This window comes from Cervus canadensis, chromosome 25, assembly GCF_019320065.1.
Source record: "Cervus canadensis isolate Bull #8, Minnesota chromosome 25, ASM1932006v1, whole genome shotgun sequence".
NCBI lineage: Eukaryota > Metazoa > Chordata > Mammalia > Artiodactyla > Cervidae > Cervus > Cervus canadensis.
The window spans coordinates 48,493,647-48,508,975 of record NC_057410.1 but is presented as its reverse complement, the minus strand read 5'-3'; the positions used below and the strand labels follow the sequence as shown (position 1 = coordinate 48,508,975).

At 36.1% G+C, this 15,329-nt stretch overlaps 1 protein-coding gene across 5 annotated transcripts in view; it reads right to left on the bottom strand.

The window, feature by feature from the left end:
- OSBPL8 (oxysterol binding protein like 8) overlaps positions 1-15,329 on the bottom strand; it is a 162,231-nt gene that overhangs the window by 27,488 nt on the left and 119,414 nt on the right. For all 5 annotated transcript variants that reach the window (XM_043447259.1, XM_043447260.1, XM_043447262.1 and 2 more), the window contains 7 exons: positions 11,687-11,764; positions 9,852-9,953; positions 8,437-8,640; positions 6,936-7,020; positions 5,192-5,363; positions 2,356-2,593; positions 1,615-1,799 (listed from right to left, as the gene is read on the bottom strand). In XM_043447259.1, coding sequence (XP_043303194.1) covers positions 1,615-1,799; positions 2,356-2,593; positions 5,192-5,363; positions 6,936-7,020; positions 8,437-8,640; positions 9,852-9,953; positions 11,687-11,764 — 1,064 coding nt within the window. The remainder of the gene's footprint in view (positions 1-1,614; positions 1,800-2,355; positions 2,594-5,191; positions 5,364-6,935; positions 7,021-8,436; positions 8,641-9,851; positions 9,954-11,686; positions 11,765-15,329) is intronic.

Here is a 15,329-nt window from a genome sequence, read left to right as displayed (position 1 = left end):
CTGCCTCATATTCTCAGAGAAATAAGTTTCTAGCTAGATAAAAGAAAGAACTGAGGTATAAGAGCATTTAGAATTTTGGTCAATGAGATGGATAGAAAAATAGACCTTACTATGGTCTGAATTTGCACTTTTCATATTTAAAGTTAAGTTTACATGTTTAAGGACTTGTTTCTGTTGTGTGTGTTAGTCACTCTGTCGCGTCCGACTCTGAGACCCGATGGACTGTAGCCCACCAGGTTCCTCTGTGCGTGGGATTCTCCAGGAGAGAATACTGGAGTGGGTAGCCATTCCCTTCTCCAGGGGATCTTCCTAACCCAGGGATTGAACCCGGGTCTATGCATTGCAGGCAGATTCTTTACCACCTGAGCCACCAGGGAAGACTTAAGAATCTGCCTGCAGCGCAAGAGACCAGGGACCAATACCTGGGTCGGGAAGATCCCCTGGAGAAGGGAATGGCTACGCACTCCAGTATTCTCGCCTGCAGAATTCCTTGTTCCTATATTTCATTTTTAAACTGCCTGGTCATTTCCTCCACTCTTTTTTTTCTATTAAGTTATTGACCATTTTCATTCACTGGTTAAGAACTCTTTTTATTTTAGGGAGCTTAACATTTCATGTTTGACTTAATTTGCAAAAATCTCCCACAGTTTTATCAATTATCCTTTGAATCAGCTTATGCTTTTTTCCCTTGCAACATTCATTAATGCAACTAATGGACTAATAAACTGAATACAGATACTGATGAGGAATCTAAAAATCAGGTCACAAGGCCAGAACCTTGTATCTCAGAAAACACAGCGTCTTGAAACTGCTGCTGGAATGGGGGCAGCAGGTGGAACCTTGAAAAGTCTGGTTCTCCAAGAAACTGCTGGGAAGGAGGTAGGCAGATCCTCCTCCACCTCCTTTAGGCCTGCCTTTTTCAGAATTACACCCAGGATCAGCTGGCAGGAAGGAAAACAAAGAGAACGGGGATTTATGCCATGAGCCAGCAACTGGCAGGCTGTTCCGGATGCAGTAAGCGGCACATGCCTTATTGCATACAGAGAGGATACGCACAGACGCAAGCAGAGGCCCTGGGACAGGACCTGCACGAGGGCCCAGGGGAGGAGAACAACGAATGCCAGCCAGCTCTCCCCGTGCGGGCTGAGTGCACAGGCCAGGGAGCCTGTGACGGCAGTGCTGTCAAGGCAGACACAGAATTCCCGTCTTCCTCAAGCTTGTGATCACCCCATTTGACCTCATAAACAGAAACATCACAGCAGAGCATTAAACACACTTCTTACTAAGGTCAACTAGTGGTGGAGAAGAGAGAACAGGATCTCATTAGAGCTTGATTTTGGTACAGCATAACAGCATGTCTGACACTCTGCGACCCCATGGACTGTAGCCCCCCAGGCTCCTCCGTCCATGGGATTCTCCAGGCAAGAGTACTGGAGTGGGGTGCCACTTCCTTCTTCAGGGGATCTTCCCAACCCAGGGATCGAACCCACGTTTCCTGCATTGTGGGCAGACACTTTACTGTCTAAGCCACTAGGGAAACCAACAACTGAAATTAGCACTCTGAAAAAGCTCTAAAACCATGAAGCATCTTTTAAGAAATGAGGATTTACTTACTCAGACAGGAAATCTGCATGATAGTAGTAATCTGAAAGTTTATCCAGGAAAGAACGGGGTTCCAAAATAAATGTAGGCAGAACCACCCTGGACAGATCCATGCCAGGACGAACTTGTTTCAGCAAAGTCCAGATGAGGCTTTTGTTTTCTTCAGACACAGTTTCTGTTTGAGACGCCTCCCCTGCCTTTTGCAATTAACAAAAAATACTGAAATACTGTATTTATTTCAGACGCATAGATATGTATGTAGATAAGACAGCTAATGCAGAAAAAAATAATTCACTATAGGATTATTCCGAGCATTCTCAAAATGTGAAAATAACCCATTAGGCAATTAGTCAATAGCTATAAAATTTAGTAAAAGGGTAGTTGCAAGAGACACTAAAGTGAATGATATTTTCAAAGAATCCAATACAAAAAATATCATACTCTATACTATGTTTACTTCTATGCATTAGCAACAAGAAAGTTATAAATTCACACTTCCCTGCAGTTTACTTTGTATCTGGCAATAATATCAAGGAGTTTCTTATTTCAAAAGAAAACCTGAAGAAAATATAAACTTTAAATTCAATATACTATATTGGCATTTGTATGAGTATATATGTTTAGCTGTTCAAAGTAAGTATTATATGAATACTATTCTCTTTTAGGAAAATAAGCAATAGGTCATACAAACATCTTCAATTTCATCTGTACGTTCATAGAAAATAAAAATCTTTGAAAATCACACACTGTTACCTCTCCGAGTTCTTCATGGCTCTGTTCAGTGTAGGTGGTCTCCTTCAGGGGTTCAACAGGCTCAGGCTCAATATATGAGTCATCTTGCCTTTCTGACGTGTCTGTGTCGCTTTCTTCACTTTTCCCCATCACCTCGTTGTCAGACTCATCATGCTCTTGATCATTTTCTTTATCAGATTTATCAGAATACATATCTTGGTCCTTAAAATGCTGTCGTTCAATTTCACTATCATTTAACCTTAAGGGAAAGAATTATTAGCAGGAAGGATAAAGGAGGTTAAGAATATTCAAGTAAGAATGATACGTAACACTTACTGAGAATTTACTATGTGCTGGACACCATTCTAAGTGTTTTTTTATATATACTTTTACTCATTTAATTGTAAAAATGCCCTATGAGATAAGTAAAATGATTATTCTCACTTCACAGATAAATGGGGGCATAGAGAAACTAAAACATGAAAAATATTAAAAGATGACACTCTGAATTCTTTGCTTCTCTATCCTTTAGGTCTAAATTTTTCAAAACAAAAATTTTAGACTATTTCTTGCTAGAATTTTTGTTAGTTTTACAAATATCACTTGAATGTTTGAATCTATCACTTCTGGTCTAAAGAAAAAACTTCAGGTCAAGACCACCAGATTCTCAAGTGAACACAAATGAATTATGACTTTCTACCTGTAAAGGTCTCCAAATTCACTCATAATAATTTCAACAATAAAAGGAGAAAATGTATGAGGCAATTATGTTGATTTAATACTTGACTGGTAAGTTTAACCTTGGGGAAAAACCCAGGAAGAATCAGAAATGCAAACTTCAGCTTCATTGAACTTTCAGTCTAAAACTGTTAAGATGCCATACCCAACCTTATTCTTACTTTTATGATTAGGGTTGCTAATCCGCATAAAAATGAAATAATTACATCATTTCCAGAATCAAATTTTTTTTTAGATATTTCTTGTTTGAGTAAGTACCTGTGAGTTTCATTTGGTATAAAAATTTTATAAAGCTCTTTACAAATGAATACATGGTGCCATTATATATAACTGATACTTTAATAATGTTGAGATAAGTAACAGACCATAGAAGCTCCATTTGATTCTTATTTTAGTGTCTATTTTTTAAAAATCTTCCTACATTTAGATTTCAATCAGAGAACTCCTAATACAAACTCATTTTTTTAGAATACTTGCTATTTTCTTTTTTATCCTTTACAATTATATATTTTTAAAAAACATAGTCTAAAATTTCTGCCTTTGCTTTCTTACCATTTAGTCTCTCCTTTACCCCTCACAGTGTGGTTTTTATTTTCTCTTTTATTTTGTTTTATCCTCTCTTCCCCTTTGGCAAGCTATCCAGTTTTAAGACTTCATCATCACTTCTATGTGATGATTTCCCGTGCTTGCTTTTAAATGCTTGGCTGACCATCTATATGTCCAGAAACCACTGCTTCTTCAACATGTCTAATATTTACATTATCCAATTACATACAAAGAAAAAGGCTCAAAATTTTTTAATGAATACATATGTGAAGCAGATGAATTTTTAAGATCCCCACATAAGAGTATTTCAGGATTACCTGGTATTCAACAATACTAGGGGAAGAGATTCCTGTATCAGCTGCACCTCCCTCCCCCGCATCCTGCCTCACTCAGGCTCCTACACCAGGATAAAATAAAGCTACGCTGCTCAGTCACTTCAGGTGTGTCCGACTCTTTGCAACCCCACGGACTGAAGTCTGCCAGGCTCCTCTATCCATGGGATTCTACAGGCAAGAATAAATACTGGAGTGGGTTGTCATTTCCTTTTCCAAAAGTAAAACTATAGGTTACATTAACAGATCTACAAAGAAAGCATGTAAAAGATCAGGTAATGGTAGTCTTAAAAGAGAGTAAAGAAAAATAGTCAAAAGAAAAGGAAGAAAAAAGTTCAGTTCAGGTTACAGGGCAGAGAGGAGAGAAACAGCTTAACTTTGAGGAGAATAACCTCAGTGCCAATATGAGCAAGTGACTACAGAGAAGCCGACGGTTGGGGCCAGGGAGGAAAAGGGGAAGTCTATTTCTCGTGCAAAGCAACAGAAGAGATCTGAACCACAACAAACCTCTGAACCTCTTCTTTCCTTGGGGAAAAATTTTTTTACTATTAACTACAACAAATGCTTCAGGGGAAAAAAACAAAAATAGGATACAGTTCAAACTTGAAATACCATTTAACAAAAGAATTCCACAAACGCCAGGTAGAATAAGCCAAGTCCCATTTAAAACAAAACAAACAAAAAAAAACACTGCTATAGAACAGCAATAGAAGGATGAATTACATCTCATTTTTATGAGGCAAGAAAGGCTTCCCATATAATATTTGAGATTGAGATTGGCCTTGAAGAAAACACAGGAGTATGATAGAAAAAAAGCAAGGAGGACTAGAAATCGTTCTTAATGGAGGGAACACCATACACAAAGACAAGATCGTTAGTATGGTTGTATTTAGGAAAGAACAAGTTACTCACATTAGCTGGAATCAAAGAACTTTCTATACCTCATCATAGCAACTAAACAAATGTTAAACCAGGCCATAGGGGTTTAATGGAGTAGGAAATGGTAACCAACTCCAGTATTCTTGCCTGGAAAATTCCATGGACAGAGGAGCCTGGCAGGCTGCGGTCCGTGGGGTTGCAGAGGGTCAGACACGACTGGGTGACTGAGCAAGCACACAAAGCGGTTTAAAGCAGACAGGTTTCAGTCCTAAATACAGCACAGAATTCTCGGCCTGCCAACAGACCTAGTGAATAACACAGTCTTGAAAATAATCACCATGTTAGTGGCAATATCTACTTACTGGAAATTGTCACCACTGTGGAGATTGTTAGCACGTAATAAGCCATACAAAGTCACATGTGTGCTCTCTGATGAGATGCTCAGGTCATGTTCTTTTCCTTCCCTGATCATTGTACGTTTAAGAAGACTAGAACATTTCAAAGCCAATTCCAAAGCATCCATCCAGCACCTTCCTAGAAGAATGAAGATTCAAAAGCACTGTAACTCAAGGAACTAGAAAAACTAGCATCCAACATAATTTATCATAGTTAACTTTTGAACATATTATTTCTCTCAGAAACATGCACTGTAAAAGCTAATTTGAATATAAAGTCCTTCCAGGATTTCTTAATGCAGTTTTTTCAGTATAATAAATGCTTTTTGCATGCTAAATATCTAGAAACCACTGGTAAATAAATGGCATTAATGCACATTAGGAAATACAGTTAATCTAAAATAAGTGTACTTAATTTTTAAAAGCTTCCAATGTTAACACATAGTATAATTTGAAGGTACCAAAAAGGTACATAAAATATACCTAAGAATTATGTTTCTACTAGGAAACAAACTAAAATAATATTTTCTTGTTGATAAGACATCTATCCCAGGTTTAGCACCTCAATTTTAAGTCAGAAAAATGCCTGTACAAATAATGTTATTGTCATATTAGTCAGGAGAAACATTAACAACTTAATTTTTTAATGTGTGGTTGACTATATATATTTTTAAAAATTTTATTTTATATTGGACTAGAGTTGATTTACAATATTGTGCTTCCGGTGTACAACAAAGTGATTCAGCTATACATATATAAATATCTATTCTTTTTCAAAACCTTTCCCATTTAGGTTATTACAGAATGTTGAGCAGAGTTCCCTGTGCTATTCAGTAGGTCCTTGTTTATTATCCATTTTCTTTTTTTTGTTATCTGTTTTAAATATGGGAGTATGTACATGTCGACCCCAAACTCCCAATTTAGTCCTCCTCTCCTACAAACTATTTTTGAAATTAAAATTCAGAACAGTATTAGCAGAAAAAAATGTTAATTGATCTGAGAAGTCATATATATTTGTTTCAAGATATGCTAAAAAATCAGCCAAATAAATCATTTTCATAATGAAAATGCATGCATATGATATTTTAATTTAAAAAATAATCATCTAGTAAAAGGAAATTTTAGAAGGTTACATGACTCCCTAAGCTAAGATGGTCTAAACTATAAAACATAAAAGTTAGGAAAAAAAAAATCCATTACCAGTTATTAAGGTTTTAAAGATACCTTGCATTCATATAAGTTACACCCTCCCTATGTTTGTCTCAGGAAGTAAATATTAAGTAATAAGTACATAAGACAAGCTTGCACTTGAGTGTCTTATGTAAAGAAAAATAATGCACGTGGTGTCTCATGTTAATATTTAATGATAAAATATAAACAGTACTAAATGTACTTCTAAAACGACAAAACAATGCATTACCACAGAGAACACTAACCAAGTCAAAAGAGTGTTGATATGTCATGAAAGATGAAGCGGAAACTCCAGGCTGCTAATTTATCATTCAATTATACAATGCTTCCTTTCTATCAGATTTCCCTGTTTGTCAACCAAGTTGATGATATAAATATTTAGTGTTCTAAATAATTTATGATTATAATACCTTTACTGAAATTCCATACTAAAGACAAACTTCCCAAAGGAAAATACAGTCATATATGAAATAAACCCTTAAAAATGAGGATCGAAATCCAGCCCATTATTTCTATTTACCGTCTGACTCTGAAGTGGCTCGGATGATCAAATAACTGCTAGGTAAGGGCTGAGTTATGGATCCAACTGCTTCACCTTTTGGACCCTTAAAAAGCAAAATAACAAAATAAATGGTATATAGTATTATGAGATCTCAACTTTATATTTATTATTACCTGTAATAAACTAAGTAAGGCATGGATTATAATTTTTAAAAGCAAGCAAGGGTTAATTTCATGCTTCTTGAGAGCAAATGTCAAGTAATCAGGAAAGCTTTCCTCTTCCACCAAACTTAACTTCCTTACCAGAAAACTGAATTTATAGTTAATACTTAATATTATCTCTGCAGATACTATATGGGATCTATATGGATGGTTTACAGATTAAAGCAGATGGTTTATATATTAAAGCCTAAAATTTAACATACTAGACCAAATTTTAATTTAATGGAGAATTTCCACACTACAAAAACTGCTAGCTAAGAAATACTAAATTTCTGGAAGCCTAAAGAAACAGCTGGAAATATAGGAAAGAGAGAAATGAACTTTTATTAGGTCCAGGGAAAAATAATTTTTTAAGTTGTTAGATCAAAGAATAAAATGGATTTTAAGAAGTATATACATCAGGAAGTAAGAAGGAACATTCAAAATGAAAAAAGTAGAAACAAATCAATATGATTTCAACAAATCCTACAGTACCCCCTGGGTGTTTTCAAATGGCTTTATAATTTATGGTCCAGTTCCTAGAACCACTATAGAGTAGGACCATGAGTCAAATTGCCTGGTTTTCAATCTAGGATGACTCCGTACTAGAAAAATTACTTAAGTAACTTCTTTATGCCTCAATTTATCTAGGTAATAGGAGAAATTTGTATCCTCCTTACAAGTAGGAGAATTTAAGAAAAGATTCCATATAGTATGCTGAAAAGAGTCCCTGACAACAAAGTAGAAGTTTATAAACATTATTCTGTTCCTATTCATAGAAATGACCACGGTCATGCTTATTAGTTATAAAAGCATTAGAGCTCCATCTTCCAAGAAAGCTGCCTCTCAAGAGTAAGTAAGACCACTTCTGTTTACAGGCTTCTAGTTACAAGTTTACATCACTATAGGAAATACCACCAAAAGAAATGGCAGCTTCAATTCTCGGGAGTCTGACAAATTGATCAAGAGAAAAACAGTCACAGTAAACCACATACAATATCACAAAGCAAAGCTAGTAACTGCAAACTAAAAAAATAGTACAAACAATCCCCACAAGCAAGAGATAATAGGGTACAACATAAATTTGGGAAACATTTTCTGGAGAAATTTTTAAGTTTGATCTTAAAGGTAAAATAAACTAAGCACTTTGGTGCACATTTCATTGTGGGTAGGGACAGACCAGGAACAATGTAACTGAAGACAGAAACAGAGTTCTAGCAGAGGACAGCAACCATTAACCAATCACTCACTGATTTAGTTCAGTTCTACTTACAGATTGTCATCTTTACTTTTCACCTGTGTAACAAGTGCTTACTTACCTTCACTGCCCAAATAGACTGCTCCAAAGGATGGAAAAGTTTAAAACAAAAGCCATCCTTTTTTGATGGACGTTCAATGATCTCACAGGCATTCAGAAGGACTGTTCCTACCCATTGACCATTTTTCTGGGTTTTATAGATCAGCAGCACACCGGGTTTCAACACACACCACAGTTTGGTCCAGCTCTTTAAGGTACCACGAATCTACAAAAAGATAAGTTTATTTTAAGAAATAAAGGTCTGTTTTTCTGCTTTACAAGATACTAAAGGAATAGAGGCAAATAGGGTGTTTTAATCTAAAATTTTCAAAAAATGTACACTTTAAATTCACTAGATGTATATTTGTTAAGCTACTAATTAGCTAGCACTGCATATAAATGTGAAAACAGCATGACTGCTACTTCTAAGGAATTTAAATTCTAGTGGGAGACTGCATCACATCAACAGTTTCAAAATAATCCTATCCTTCCTGGCCAGGTCAGGGGCCATTAAAATATACTTTCCATCGCTTCTTGGCCTTTTGGCTAAGATCAAGTGTAAAATATACTTTCCTAGTACCAAGATCTGGAGCTTAAAGACTCAGTAAGTAGAGCCAATGTAAGTCCAAAGGTGTTTTCAGACTAACATGCAAGACCTCAGTATTACCTGCACTATCACAGAAACTATCACTAGACTCCCGTTTTAGTAAGAGAACTTCCATGACAGATCTCGCCAAGATTTTAGTTTGAAGGCTGTACCGATCCTTGGGGAAAGAGAAAAGCTTTTCAGGCCTGGGGTGATTTTTAGGTGAAAGCGGGTACCGAAACTTTCTGGGAATCTGGGTCTTTCAAGACCATTCTCAAAGTTAGCATTAGTCTAAAAAAATCCTACTAAATATCCTACAAATAACAGTGATACAGAGAATAGTGACTAGGATGATAGAAATGGAAATAAAAATAAGTAGGAATAACCAGAGGCTAAAAGAATAAGATATGGAAATAGTAATATGTATGTTTTTCTGAAAATTAAAGCTTTTCAAATGACACCTTTTACACTAACTTTGTCTCATATTTTCACTAAAATGCATAGACACCAAGTCTACAATCATACTAAATGAGAATTTGAACAGCAAACAGAATATTTCTTCACTTCATGTTGATTAGACTATGTCTTGTCACATATATCAAAAAGCTTTTTTTAAAACCACTGCTATCCATATTGATGTTACTGTCAAGAAAGCCAACATTAAGGTTCCTTCTCTCCATTAAGACTGGAACACAGATCTTCTGGGATGCAATTAATGGCTTCTTCGTCAGTGAAAAAAATCATCCTAGAGTTGTTTTTGTCTCGCAGGCTTTTAGGCAGGTGCATTCTGGGCTTTCCTATGCCAGTTGGTAAATATCCAGCAATTTGAATTCAAGACAATACAAACTGACCTTCAACCAATCAGCCATAACAATAACAGAAGGATCTGTGATTGTACTGAGTAACTCCTTTGTGGCTCTTTTCTTTTCTTCTCGGTAATTCTTCTTTTGTACCTATTTTACAGAAATAATAGAAAAATAAAAAATTCTTTAGAAACAGGCAATTTCTTTTCAAGTTTTTAACTTTATGGAATGTGAAAATTTTACACTGTAAAATAAAATTTTAGAATTCTAGCATCTTAGGACAGAAGAGCTTTACTTTTTTTTTTTTAAGAATTTTACCTTTTTAAAGTTACACAATACATGAATATGAATTCATGGTAAAAATTTCAAACAACAGAAGCTAAAAGCCATTTTTAATATACCCTCTCCTATTCTGATCCCCAGAATTGATCTGTGTTAACCTTCAGGGAAACACTATAACGTTCAGGAAACACTATGCACTCAGGTATTTTCAAAATATAACTTTGGTGTTTGCTTTCGCTTTTTCTAACACATAAAAAAAGGTTCTCCAATACTTCTTGGAATATTTCAACTCTATTTCCATTCCTTGCCTACCTCATTCTTTTAACTGCTCCAAAGGATTCTCACTATGACTAGCACAATAAAAGGAAACGTTTACTTGACACCTGTGTGCCAGTCACTACTGTAAGCACTTCACATGTGTTACCGCATTAATACTCACAAATACTCACAACAACCTCGGGCGGTAGGACTATAATTATCCTTTTGCCACAGATGAGAACGTGATACACAGAGAGCAAACTGCTCGGTATCACGCAGCTAAGTCAGTCACGGAGCAGGATTCAGACAGAGGCAGACCGGCTCCAAAAGACACCATGCCGCACTGCTTCTCTAAGTTTTCTTAATACACTCTCTTACTGATGGTAGTCTACTCTGTTGTCAGTTTTTCATACCACAAACAATGCTATAACTATTTAGGACTGGCAATCTTGCTCTCTTTCCTGACACTAATACATAAGATATAAATAATTAAGAAACCACAACAGTGAAATTAATATATTCAAATTATCAAAGTTTTACCCTTCATAAGTCACTTCTGAGATAATCTGGGAAAGCAGCAGTGGAGCAATTTTATTATTTATTACTTTGTGTTGCTTATGAACAGAAGAAGATAACCTATCAGTGATTTTTCTTAAAGTAAAACACAGAATTTTCCTAGTTGCACTTAATGGTAAAGAGACTACATACACACAACAAAATTTTAATAATTATACAATCAAAAAAATTTAGACTTTGGTCTTTATTAATGTGCATAAGTGAACTAACAGATTTAATACATGATTGTAAACATAAATGCATATGGGATCAGATATGGAAAAGAGGCAGAGGTGGCAAAACAGACTGCATGGGAATCAAGAATCAATCAGAAAGCTCCTTAAGCTCCAGGGCCTGTGGCCATTCTGGAAGGCAAGCCCAGTATTACCTATTTCTTAAGGGAAGCTAGAAACCTGGACCTGTAATTGTTGGCTAAAATTTTTAAAACATTGTGTAGGTCAAATAAAATGTGTCTACCTGTGGACCAAATTCAGCCCATGACCTAGCAGTCAGTACTTCCCATCAGGCGTTCCATAACACAGTGATTTGCTGGACTCAGGCACAACTGTGCAGAGACACCCAGTCCTCAGCCCCCCTCCCAGCTGAGGGCAGAGCACCGCTGGGACGGTCATCAGAAAGCCCTTTTAGCTGACTCCAGGGTGCCATGCAAACATTAACATTTTTTTTTCCTTTAGGACCACAAATACTTCTTTCTTTATCTTACTAGTCTACTTTCAAAAGCACAGGTAAAGCATAACATTAGTTATAAAATAACTGTGGAAACTAACCTTGAGAGATTCCTTTTTTGTAAGCTTGCTTGAAGCTGAACTGTCTTTCTCTGAGCCATTATAAAGTTTAGATTCAGACTGAAACCACACAGACATGAAGAAAAAGAGAAATAATAGTTAAAACTGTCACTTATTCTCCACATACACACAGCACATAAAACTGAGGTTCCAACTGTGTTTGTGACCTTCCTCCCATTCATTACTGTGATTTTAGGCAAATACCAATTTTCAAATACTGATTTTTCTTATACAGTATTTGGGTTTGAAAACTAACTCACATTAAAGCCACAGAAACACAAAACTAAAAACATCAATAAATCAGCATACAAAGTAAGGTTAAACAAGATCATTTGAAAATCTCTGCATACTGTTTTTCAGAGTACTTCTAAAGAATATAATTATTTTATACAAAATAATTCTTAGGACAAACATATCCAAATAATTTTTTAGACTGAAATATTCTACAAACCAAAAAACTAGCAAATTGCTGCAAACACTGCCCTGTTACTACTGCTTCTCCAAAGGGAGTAAATACAAACATCTTCAGAAACTAGTACTGAAATACCCTAATTTGTATAGTGTTTAAAAAACAATAATCCCAGCACTTCTTCCTAACTATCCAGTGCCTCAAAAAATAAATATTAATTTCTCAAACTTGTTTCCTGATTTTGCTTATACTTGATATTTCAATTTGATCCTTATAAGAATCTTGAAAAACAGGCATAACAAGTGGTTTTATCTCCATTTTACAAATCATGAAAGGGAGGTTCATAGACATTGATTTTCTAAATAATCAATCAATAGCAGGGATCAGAACTTAGTGCTCTTAATCCAGTCCTCTTTCAAAGAGACTACTTTCTTCCACCAGAGTAGAAGACTATAAAACTAAAAGCTGCCTCTATAAATACTGGAACAATAAAATCAAACATATTCCTTCACTGTCCTATGAATTTCATTTTTATCTATTGTTAGACATGGGAGAAGGTACTTCAAGTTCACAGCATTACTCCTAGGGCCAAGAAAGTATACGAGACTTGATTTAAATGGTAGCTTTCAAGTGTTTAAAATAGCCAGATCTGCATAATATCACTAGATGTGATCACGGAGGAAGAACATTGAGAAATAAACTCCCTCACTCAATTTTTTTTTAATAATTTTTTTTCATTTATTTTTATTAGTTGGAGGCTCATTACTTTACAATATTGTAGTGGTTTCTGCCATACATTGGCATGAATCAGCCATGGATTTACATGTGTTCCCCATCCTGAAACCCACTCCCACCTTCCTCCCCATCCCATCCCTCTGGGTTATCCCAGTGCACCAGTCCCGAGCACTTGTCTCATGCATCCAACTTGGACTGGCGATCTGTTTCACCCTTGATGATATACATGTTTTGATGCTGTTCTCTCAGATCATCTCACCCTCGCCTTCTCCCATAGAGTCCAAAAGTCTGTTCTATACATGTGTGTCTCTTTTTCTGTTTTGCATATAGGATTATCATTACCATCTTTCTAAATTCCATACATATGTGTTAGTATACTGTATTGGTCTTTATCTTTCTGGCTTACTTCACTCTGTATAATGGGCTCCAGTTTCATCCATCTCATTAGAACTGGTTCAAATGTATTCTTTTTAATGGCTGAGTAATATTTCATTGTGTATATGTACCACAGCTTTCTCATCCATTTGTCTGCTGATGGGCATCTAGGTTGCTTCCATGTCCTGGCTATTATAAACAGTGCTGCGATGAACATTGGGGTGCACGTGTCTCTTTCGAGTCTGGTTTCCTCAGTGTGTATGCCCAGGAGTGGGATTGCTGGGTCATATGGCAGTTCTATTTCCAGTTTTTTAAGGAATCTCCACACTGTTCTCCATAGTGGCTGTACTAGTTTGCATTCCCACCAACAGTGTAAGAGGGTTCCCTTTTCTCCACACCCTCTCCAGCATTTATTGCTTGTAGACTTTTGGATAGCAGCCATCCTGACTGGCGTGTAATGGTACCTCATTGTGGTTTTGATTTGCATGTCTCTGATAATGAGTGATGTTGAGCATCTTTTCATGTGTTTGTTAGCCATCTGTATGTCTTCTTTGGAGAAATGTCTATTTAGATCTTTGGCCCATTTTTTGATTGGGTCATTTATTTTTCTGGAATTGAGCTGCAGGAGTTGCTTGTATATTTTTGAGATTAATCCTTTGTCTGTTTCTTCATTTGCTATTATTTTCTCCCATTCTGAAGGCTTTCTTTTCACCTTGCTTATAGTTTCCTTTGTTGTGCAAAAGCTTTTAAGTTTCATTAGGTCCCATTTGTTTATTTTTGCTTTTATTTCCAATATTCTGGGAGGTGGGTCATAGAGGATCTTGCTGTGATACATGTCACAGAGTGTTTTGCCTATGTTCTCCTCTAGGAGTTTTATAGTTTCTGGTCTTACATTTAGATCTTTAATCCATTTTGAGTTTATTTTTGTGTATGGTGTTAGAAAGTGTTCTAGTTTCATTCTTTGACAAGTGGCTGACCAGTTTTTCCAGCACCACTTGTTAAAGAGGTTGTCTTTTTTCCATTGTATGTTCTTGCCTCCTTTGTCAAAGATAAGGTGTCCATAGATATGTGGATTTACCTCTGGGTTTTCTATTTTGTTCCATTGATCTATATTTCTCTCTTTGTGCCAGTACCATACTGTCTTGATGACTGTGGCTTTGTATTAGAGCCTGAAGTCAGGCAGGTTGATTCCTCCAGTTCCACTCTTCTTTCTCAAGATTGCTTTGGCTATTTGAGGTTTTTTGTATTTCCATACAAATTGTGAAATTATTTGTTCCAGTTCTGTGAAGAATACCATTGGTAGCTTGATAGGGATTGCACTGAATCTATAGATTGCTTTGGATAGTATACTCATTTTCACAATATTGATTCTTCCAGTCCATAAACACAGTATATTTCTCCGTCTATTTGTGTCCTCTTTGATCTTTTCATCAGTGTTTTATAGTTTTCTATGTATAGGTCTTTTGTTTCTTTAGGTAGATATACTCCTAAGTTTTTTATTCTTTTTGTTGCAATGGTGAATGGTATTGTTTACTTAATTTCTCTTTCTGTTTTCTCATTATTAGTGTATAGGAATGCAAGGGATTTCTGTGTGTTAATTTTATATCCTGCGACTTTACTATATTCATTGATTAGCTCTAGTAATTTTCTGGTAGAGTCTTCAGGGTTTTCTATGTAGAGGATCATGTCATCTGCAAACAGTGAGAGTTTCACTTCTTCTTTTCCTATCTGGATTCCTTTTATTTCTTTTTCTGCTCTGATTGCTGTGGCCAAAACTTCTAAAACTACGTTGAATAGTAGTCCCTCACTCAATTTTAAGATCCATGAATACAGGGACCATGCTTATTCAACAATTGCAGCCAGATATCATCTAGGGTAATTTGGGCTTTGCAGGTGGCGCTAGTGGTAAGAACCCACTTGCTAATGCAGGAGACTTAAGAGACCTGGGTTTGATCCCTGGGTCAGGAAGAACCCCTGGAGAAGGGCATGGCAAGCCATTCCAGTATTCTTGTCTGGAGGATCCTAGGGACAGAGGAGCCTTGCAGGCTATGGGCCATAACATTGCAAAGAGTTGCACACAACTGAAGTAAAGCAAGGGCTTTACTT